General features: G+C 38.4%; 1 protein-coding gene across 12 annotated transcripts in view; it reads left to right on the top strand.

Annotated features, from left to right (window-relative positions):
- Positions 1-10005, top strand: part of LOC107734278 (leucine-rich repeat flightless-interacting protein 2-like) — a 33211-nt gene that overhangs the window by 8376 nt on the left and 14830 nt on the right. For 6 of the 12 annotated variants that reach the window (XM_016546193.1, XM_016546191.1, XM_016546190.1 and 3 more), the window contains exons 3-13: positions 2378-2464; positions 3977-4036; positions 5399-5452; positions 5553-5600; positions 5905-5985; positions 6678-6722; positions 7872-7934; positions 8094-8180; positions 8439-8486; positions 8600-8647; positions 8739-8795. In XM_016546193.1, coding sequence (XP_016401679.1) covers positions 2378-2464; positions 3977-4036; positions 5399-5452; positions 5553-5600; positions 5905-5985; positions 6678-6722; positions 7872-7934; positions 8094-8180; positions 8439-8486; positions 8600-8647; positions 8739-8795 — 678 coding nt within the window. The remainder of the gene's footprint in view (positions 1-2377; positions 2465-3976; positions 4037-5398; positions 5453-5552; positions 5601-5904; positions 5986-6677; positions 6723-7871; positions 7935-8093; positions 8181-8438; positions 8487-8599; positions 8648-8738; positions 8796-10005) is intronic. The other 6 variants (XM_016546199.1, XM_016546201.1, XM_016546200.1 and 3 more) reach the window with 4 other exon arrangements.

Raw genomic sequence — 10005 nt, 5'->3', positions numbered from 1 at the left:
CAATTAGGGTGCTTTCACACTAGCACTTTTGGTGCGCACCCGGGTTCGATTGACGTCAAAGTTCGGTATGTTTGGATGATGTGAATGCTGTCTTCTGAACTCAGGTGCGCACCCGCGAACCGTACCCGAGTCCGTTTAAAAGGTGTGGTCTGGGGTACGGTTCAAGTGAACTCCAGTACGGTTTGCTGCTGATATGAACGCAATCATACCAAATTGCGGAAGTGAACCACTATTAATGGCATATTATTTGATAAAAATGCGTGTGTGTGTGTGTTTCACTCACTTTCCTGAGAAGCGTGACTGACCCGATGCAAGCAGACAGCTGTATATCTCATTTCTGTTCGCCTTCTGCATTCTTTAGAGCATTTGCAGTACATTCGTAAGACAGACGTAAGTGCCGTTATGTACTGAAGCTTAGGGAAACAAAACCAACGGTTCAAAAACATGACTATAAAAGAGCAATAAGAGCAATGCTACGCATTTTGCCACCTTCTCCTGTGCCGTTGTTACTAGGCAATGGGGTAAACAGCTGCTGGCTTGATGATGCAAACGACCCACGGGTTGGACACAAATTAAATGATATGAATGCAGTCCAGCGGAGGCAGGGGGAGGGGGGAGCAATCGAACTCTGGTTTGGACCAGGCAATCGAACCAAGTGTGAAAGCACTCTTAGAAACGTATGCTTTGAGCAGGTGATGAACGACAAGCCGACTGCTCTTTGAATAACGAACCAGTGCAAATATAGACACTTTGCATTTTATTGTGACCTGCAATAACACAGTTGCAAACATTTCCATATTGACTTTGATAAGCTTATTTTGTAGTCAAATTAGGCAATATTGTAGTCATCTCATTGGGCTGTTCGCCTATGGAGCTCCTGTTCTGCAGAATACAGTAAGACTGTCTCTCTAATAAATGAATGGCTATGTTGGAGGTTGTGAAGTAAGTGTGTCTCCCCCCGCTCAGATTTCCTGTTGCTGTCTCATGACGGAGGCTCTGCTGGTCTATAGATAGAGCTGGAGACACTGGGCTCAGCTGAGCTGCACTGGTGAGCGGGTCAAACTGTCAGACAGTACAACAGGTGCTGAACACAAGAATCACACACACACACACACAGAGCCCACCCTCTCTAACTTCATATGTGTAAAGATTTGCCGAAAGCCTTGTTTAAATGTTTGCTGTCAGGCTGCATACTTTGCAAAGTCACTGTCAGATCTGTCAAGGCGTATTTGTATTGAAGTGTAATGTAATTAATTATTGTGTAGGGTATTAGGAAAAGTAAGCAGGTCATATTGCACATGTGTCACATGAGGATTGTGATAGTCAGAAATCATCCAGCATTTGTTTACCTGGAATGTGAGTCTGGTGCACTGTGTGTGTGTGTTGATCTTAAATTAGACACTGCTGCTGAATCATGTTTGTTGTTTTTTTCACCTTGTTAGAGATCAGCCGTACTTGCAGTAGATGTGAATCAGATCACCCCCATTGCTTCAGCTGCACCCCCTATTTTACCAAACCCCGCCCTCCAAAAACATGTCAGCCAACCTGAGGTCAGCAAACCCAAACATTTAAAAAAGCTGAAAAGCGTGGGCTGCTTTTTTGAAGAGCCTAGTGTTGTCACAGAGACAGGTGTGGTTTCCCAGGACACCCTTTTCAGTGTTTTGTGTCAGGACTCTTGAATGCCTTCTTTCAAGCCGTTAAATGTTTTCCTAAACAGTCCAGTGAAGTTTAAGAGGGATGCCCTCCCAGCCATGGTTTCTCTCTTCTTATATCATGTCCACCCATGTATTATGAAGATGTTGCTTTTTCAACTGTGGTTACATGGAAAATATGACTGTTCCCCCTTTTTTTTCTTATGGGTGTTTTTGGGCATTTATTTATAGGACTGTTGAGAGACAGGAAAGTTGAGGGAGAAAGAGGGCCATTGGGATCGAGACGTGACTTAGGTTTGAATATGGATCCTGTGAACCAGCTGCTCTTACATATATCATCAGCATGTGCGCTATCCACAGCTCTGACGTCTATTCTTGTCATGATTGCTCACTTTTGAAACATCAACGTAAAATGCCAGCCTCACTGGAGAAAGCAGTGAAAATGCACTTTCACCATTTCATTCCTGTGCTGTATTTCAAATATATACACTACTGTTCAAAACTTTGGGTCTGCAACTTTTTTTATGTTTTTGAAAGTGTCTTATGCTCACCAAAGCTGCATCTGAGTGAGTAATCAGTCGATTCTATAAGGCGGTGAGTTATCTGAATGTTTCATACAGGACAGATGCAGAATAAGGACTCCTTTTTAAAAGACAGAGTGCTTTCTGTTTAGATTGTTTGATGTAACAGCTATTAAGATAAATTCTCTTTCCTCTCTTGTGCAGGCGGAGGCAAGACTTGCTGCGAAGAGAGCAGCTCGTGCTGAAGCCCGGGACATCCGGATGAGGGAATTGGAGCGGCAACAGAAAGAGGTGAGTCCTACAGAGCAGATGGGATGAGAAAAGGCACTTGAACCTCCTGCTTAATGAATAGTGCTGAAGTTGCACCAATGTGCAGTTTCTTAAGGTCTTCATAACTCTTTCCTGTGCCTTTGTCGAAATCCAGAACCACATGTTTATTATACTTATTTCAATCAGGTCTGTTGACCTGCAGATCTGTTCTTCATTGATCCTCTGTTCCAAAACCTAGTGAACTTCCTGCAGAGGCAGCATTGTAAGGCATTATAGACACACTTTCAACATGAAGGCTGTTCCAAAAAGTTGGCAGCATTATTGATGCAGGGTTGCATGTATCCTTAATGGAGAAGGAAATCTTATAATGCATTGCGACAGGTCATTTACCTTAGCAAAATGATAATGCAAAACACTATTGAAATACTGAATTGAGTCTCCCATATGCTGAGCACTATTAGTATGACACATGGGTTGCTGCATATTTAGATCACAAATAGATCACTTATGAGGTTCAATTTCACTTAGGATGCTGCCTGTGTGGCATTAAATGGCAAGGCAGCTCACTAAGTTTTGGAACAGAGCCTCTGCATTTCATTCAGAATATGCCTGATCAACCCTCTACGCACACCTTGGCAATATAATCGCCATTGGCTAGTAAATTTTTTTGTTTACTCGCCAGACTGATATACTATTTTACACACACACACACACACGTTTACTTAGCTATCTAAATGGGGACATTACATAGACTTCGATTGTTTTTATATACAGATAGTTATACACTTCTTAACCTAAACCCACCCCTACCCCTCAAAGAAAACTTTCTGCATTTTTTTGACGGAGAGTGAAACTCTCAAGCGCTCAGTCAGCGTGTTTATCGAGTGAAAATCTGTGTTGAACGTCTCTCACACACATACTGGCGTGTAAAATCTAAGAATTTATTAGACAATGGCTAATGTTAGACATTATTTAGTCGCCCAGAGTAAGATTTAGTCGCATATGCAAGTGATTTACTCGCAATGTAGAGGGTTGCTGATCTTCTATTGACCATCACCTCTTTTGTTGCAGTCAAGCAGAAGGATTGTTTTTAGAGTGGCCTTTTGAGTAATTTGCTTGTCTGTTTCAAGCATTTTTGTTGAGAAGACAAAGTACGGCTGCTTTTACAAGTAGTTCCAGATTCACAACCCAAATTTAGCTAGCTGACTAACTAAGCTCATAAGTGGAAACAGGCCTATGACAATACAGTTTGTTTTCAATGGTTGCAGCCACATGTGAATGATTCAGTTATCTGTACTTGTGCATTTTCAGATGTTGTTATACACTTTCAGACCTGGTTTGAAGAATATGTTTGCATACTGAAGTACATACTTTCGGTATGAGTAATTGCATGTTAATGGGTTTGTTCACCAGTATGTTTGTTTGTGTTTTTCTCTGTAAGACATTCACCAAAAAAGTACCAAACAATCCACTGTCACATTGAATTGCAATAGAAGTCTTTGTGTTTGTCTTGTGGCTGTCTCTCTCTCACAGCTGTCTTACCATCAGCACTCCTCCTCTAGCAGGAAATGGGGGCAAATCCACCAATGGATGGTATGAGAAAGATTAGGCCAGTTTGGACATGCATGTACTTTCACCTTTAACTAATAAAGAGCTTTCAGATGGGAGTGTGCTAGCTGTATTCTCATACACTCAGTTGTTTGTATGTGACTTTCAAGCATGTTTTTTAATAATACTTTTTACTGCTCTTTTGGGTTTATAAAGGAACCCTTGTGGTCCTGTTGTTGTCTTTAAATATAGTTTTCAGTTAGGATAGGGATTCACTTTTTCGGGATAGTTTTTTGCACATGATCTATTTGCTTTTGTTTGTGTGTTTGTATATATTACAGTGGTAAACCCATAAAATGGATCTCAGCATTTTAGTTTTATCAGTCTAATAACGAGTATCTCTATGTGGCCTTTTCTTTATGGGCTGGGTGATATGTTCCTGATGTGTTTGTAGTGATTTTGCTGACAACATTAAAGGGGTCCTATTATGCTTTTTCACTTTTTTAATTTTAGTCAGTGTGTAGTGCAGTACTGAAACGCCGTCTAAGCTGTTCGCCAATCACAGCTGGGACAGCTAACCAATCACAACACATTTCGTTTTTTTCGAAAGGCGGGCCTTCATTAAAACCCAGAACTAATCGAGCCGTTTGTGCCAGCCTGGGGAGAAAGGTAGTTTAATAATGTAAATTATGTGAAAAATAATGCGTTTTTCGAACCACCAAGCATGAGAGCATGTTCTAGTACACCCCCAAAACAAAATCAAGACTTTGTAAAAGAGCATAATAGGACCCCTTTAAGATTTGTTGTGAATATTACAATAATTTAAATGCATTTTTAAATTTTATTTAGAGATGTTTTAATAGCAGCTATGATTTTTTATTAATTTTTTAAACCCCTGCACTACATATTTCATGTATTTGTTTATTGTATTTTAAACTGTTTATTTTATAGTGTATTTTATATGGGTGCATATACATGAAAATAATAAAATTTTAATATAATACCTTAGATAATATTTTTAGTTAAAAACAAAAGTAAATGGATTTTATTATTCATTCAGTGAATAACATTGTGCAAAATATGCATTGATTTATTTTCAGCTAGATATTTACTGTGTTTAACTACTTCCATCAGTTCCAAGCAAGTATGTAAATATTAAGACACATTTCGAATTTTGTCAAAAGGATTTATTTTTTAGCTATATTGCCCAGTCCCTGTTGTCATGTTGCTGCTAGTAAGCTTGTATGCTTGCCCTGAAATTTGAACAGGTCTTATCCTGGCAGACTATCAGCAAGTTTAGTGTGTTTAGAGTTTGTTTAGGACCGCTGGTGAAGACTAACACTAACAGCCTAAAACATGCAGCGTTCTTTTGTTTAAATTCTGTATCCTTCATTCTGTTCATCTCAGTCTGATACAGAAAAAGCCCGTCATGGTCATCATTCCAGTAGCCACAGTCAACGGGTCTGTATCTCCTGATGCTGCTGTCCGTCTCCTTTCTTTCTCCTCTTTTTTTCTTTCGTCTTATTACTTTTTTTTTATTCTCCTAATTTTTCATCAACAGGGATTAAATGATGACACGGCATCAGTCCGGAGTGTCGGAAGTTACAGGGTGTGTCATACTTCAACATATACCGCTTATTTTCTTGTGTAGAGTAAAACTTGCCCACAAGTTGATGTGAAACAAGTCTTATTTGAGACATTTAAACATTAATTGTAGTAATTGTTTAATTTTAAATATTGGTACATAACATACAAATAGAATGTTGCTCCAGCAATCAGCATATATTTTATTGATCCAGTAATCATAAACTGGAGAGTCTTAAAAGCCTGTTTAGAAAGGTAGATAAGTGCATTTAATAAGCTATTGAAATTTGAAAAATGAATGTTTTCCTATTGGATTTCTACTTTTAAAGTCAAGTTCGTCATCTTTACGAGACCTGAGCAGTTCTCATCGCTCCAGTCGGGTTAGTTCTTCCAGGAGAAGAGACTTGGTGGTACGTGTGTGTGATTGTTTGTTTGTGTGTGTGTGTGTGTATTTTGGCAACGTTGTTTTCTCTTTTGTGACTGTCATGACACTCTAAATTAGACTGCTGTATTATACTAACATTGTTTGCTCTACTTGATTGGCTAGAAAGCTTGTCTCTGTAACACCTACCTTAGCTTTTATGTTATTGAAATGATCTAATTCTAAAGCTGATTGATAAAGATATACAGGATTACCATGGTCATGGAAAACTTAGAAATGAGCATTCATTTATTTATTTATTCCCCAAACCATACATCAATGGAAAGCTTATTTATTCAGCTTTCAGATGATGTCTAAATCTCAATTTTGAAAAATTGACCCTTATGACCCAAATTCAGACCTGGAAAAGGCAATTAAAAGGCAGCTAAGGAATAATGTTCTGAGAGCTACATTTCATTTTCATGCAGGTTACTTCAAGGTTGATGTGCATGAACATTACAGGCAGACTTTGTGCAATTGATGACTAGCACCATTGAGTGGTTTTCTATAAATGAAGCATAATCGGACTGACTCAGAGACTGAGGGCACTAACACAAAAAGGTCTTTGGTGTGATCTGACGTAACACTCCCTTATTAGTGCACATGGCATGTCTGCGGCATGGATTACTTCATGTTATATATCCAGCATAGATTGTGATGGTTGTGCTGTTTTCTCTGCAGTCCAGCGTCTCCAGTAGTTCCTCTTTGAAGAGCTCCCACTCCACTGTATGTATCTGTGACAGTTTACGTTTATTCTCCATTGATTGTCAGTAGTTCTGAATTTAAGTATTTTATATTATTCCAGTTCTGCCCTTTATATAAGGGCAGACATACAAATCTGGGATCTTTGTTTTTTTGATGTGGCTTTTTAAATCAAAGGTTTTTGATTTAATTTAAAGTCCGCGTGAACCAGAAGTTGATGCCGACTTTATTTCAATGTAGTGACGTATTTCCATCTGAAACGGAATATTGAATAGAGGGCATGGCTTTATTTTGGAGCTCCTCCTCTCTGTCTCTCAGTCATAGCAAACTAAACGATTGGAGGGGTGTGTTTAAGGATATTCTGCCCAAGCCGTCAAACTGACGTCATCAGAGAAGGAATGCCATTCCAAAGCGGAAGCAAATGTGCAGATTTTGATTAAAGATTACAGAGACAAACACATTTTTTTCAGCGGATTAACTTGCACGGATTAATTGTTCACATCAAGACTTGCAATGTGTGCTAGTAAAGTAAATAAAGTCAATTTTGATTTCATGCGGACTTGAATATATGTTTCAGAGTAAAGCACTGCACTGTGTTCCTTTACACATGGGCAGCTCATGATCCGATCCAGTGTTTTCAGTGTCTCAGAGTAACTCTGTTCTCAATTAATGCTGCCCTACACAAACTACAAGAATGTTATAAGTTTGGGTCACTTATAGCATGCATTTGGGAACGAAAAATGTGCCAAACTTCCCAAACTTTTAATGAGAAGTGCTTATAAACAGGTTCTTGTCAACAAAAGAGAAGCTGTAGGGATTCTCTGCGGTTTTCCATCCATTTAGGACTGCCACAAATATTAGTATTGCAATTTTACATTTGTAAAATAGAATAAAAATTATTATTATTTGAAATATTTCAATAGTTATATTTTTTTTATATTTAGTCTTTAGTAATAATACTAAAAATAGTAGTAGTTATTATTATTATTTATTTTTTTTTATTTTTTTTTTACAGCCCTTCAAATAATCACATTTTAAATCACAATCAACTTTTATCAAGAAAATTGCAATTAGATTTTCCTCTCAAATCAAGCAGCCCTACTGGTTCCAAAATTAGTGAGTTATTATCAGTAGTAAGAGAAAGCTTTTTGCATTTGTGCTCTTCTCTTCCAGAGCTCTGTATATAATGATCTTCACAATAAACCTGTTGGAAGTAGCTCCAAAAAGGACCTTCTGGTCAGTACTGATCAATATCCTGAACTCAAAAGCTGATTCATTCTTAATGCATCATCATGAATGTGTTCTTCCAGGTTTAGAGCACGATATTTCAGATTTATGACTGTGATTCATATCAGATATGTGTTAATTTCCCATTGCTTTACACCATTTCCTTAGACTGGATTGTATCATGACCAAAGAAACTACACCAGCTTAAAGAACTCCAAACCTTCTCCCTCTACTGTCTCTACCTATACACCACGGGTTTGTCTCCTTCCTTTCTGCATGTTTATTACTCTCACACTGCAAAATGTTTGGAGAAAAAGTCTTTACATCCTCCTGGAAAGTCTCTTCCTAATTACAATAAATGATGTATGGAGTTCGTTTTTCTTGTCTTGTCAAGGTTTTTATTTCAGTACTGGTTGTTCCTTTAGTTTTAAAAGCTAGTCTGGCATCATCTGTTTGACTCGGTGGTTTAGTGGAGATATTTGACAGCTGTTGCTTGTGGTTTGACCTTCACAGGCTCCCTCTAGCAGCAGTTCTACAGGTCTGATGCGCAGCTATAGTGTGGTCAGTCTGATTTTCAGCACATCTGCCATGTGATTGGATGTGATTAAACCCCACTGTTGTATAAGCCTCTTTGTCATCTGTTCATTTAAAAATTGTGAGATCTGTGTCCTCAGGCCTCCATTTGTGACGACGGTCTTTATGGTTCATATAGTTCCCGAGCTGTAAGTGATACCTAGTATATATACTGAAATGATAATCATATCATAACCCTGGAGCAGTGTTAGCTCAGTGGTCAGTGTTATTCCCCCGCAGCCCTCTGAATGCAGCTGGTATTCTTCTGGTGCCAGTTCCACCCGAAGCAGCCCTGTGGTGAGTGTTCGCATGTGTCCAGAGCTGAGGCAGCTGCTCATGCATGTGTTCATTCTGAAACGCCAGTGTGTGCTTATATATTATACACTCTGTCAGATAATTCACCTTTTTAAAGTAGATGTTTGCACTAGTCTAACTCCAGGTATTGAGCCTTAGTGTGTAACTCATTCTGCATTATTTGTGTTATGAACATGAATGATATCAAATTGTGTAGCATGTTAAGGAGAGGTGTGTTTGAACTAAGTGATTGAACTTACTGTTTATGGGGAAAAAAAAACTTAATAAAACTACAGTGAAGAAGGGACTGAGCTACACTCTACTGTTCAAAAGTCTGTGGTTGGTAATAGGGTTGTGACGGTGAGGAAATTTTCCCACCAGTTAATCGACGTGTGACAACACCGGTAATACCGCTATCACCGTGGGGGCAGGGGCATTTCCTCTTTTCCTCGTTTTCCTTCGCTTTTAAATAGCTTAAAAGCACCGTGCGCATTTTACTTTCACTTTCAAATTAGTGGCAATTCGGCGTCAATTGCTTGAATGCAATAGCTTGTAAAAGCGGCGTGTGCATTTTACTTTCACTTTCAAATAGTGGCAATTCGGCTTCAATTGCTTGAATGCAACAACAAAATACAACGTCAAACTCACTTTAGCCTATATATAAAAAATAGAACTTTTATTGACAAAACGAATAAAAATACACCATGTTATAGGGCAGGCTATGCCTAATATAAAAGAACAAATAACTTACATAGTTAAAATAGGTTATATATACAAAACTGGAATTAAGTAGGCCTAAGCATGTATAATATATAACCAAATAAATAAGAAATGTAGAAAGTTTATTAGCAAAACGAATAAGAAAGCTTGGAGGCACGGCATACACCTTGATGACAAATAAAATAAATAAATTACACAAAGTTTAAATAAAGTAAAAGTCAGCAAACACTTGTGGAACCAATTAAATAAGAAACTAATGTTTAAAAAAACTTCCAAAATCACCTTAGATAAACGGCAAAAGTCAACAGGCTTTTCAAAATACTGCCAAACTGGTGCTTTTGCATTTCGTTTCGAAACTAAATCATCCGCCATCGTCTTGTCTGTCTCACCTCACTCTTCTTGTCAGTCCATTCAGCTCGACTCACTCTCCTCACTGGACAAATGAAATCTGATCTGTGATGCGAAAAAATCTAAACGACGGTGGGGGTCGGTG

This window comes from Sinocyclocheilus rhinocerous, unplaced genomic scaffold (genome assembly GCF_001515625.1).
Source record: "Sinocyclocheilus rhinocerous isolate Xijiao unplaced genomic scaffold, SAMN03320098_v1.1 scaffold730, whole genome shotgun sequence".
NCBI classification, from domain to species: Eukaryota; Metazoa; Chordata; class Actinopteri; order Cypriniformes; family Cyprinidae; genus Sinocyclocheilus; species Sinocyclocheilus rhinocerous.
The sequence above is the reverse complement of the archived record's forward strand: the minus strand, read 5'-3'. Positions and strand labels throughout refer to the sequence as shown.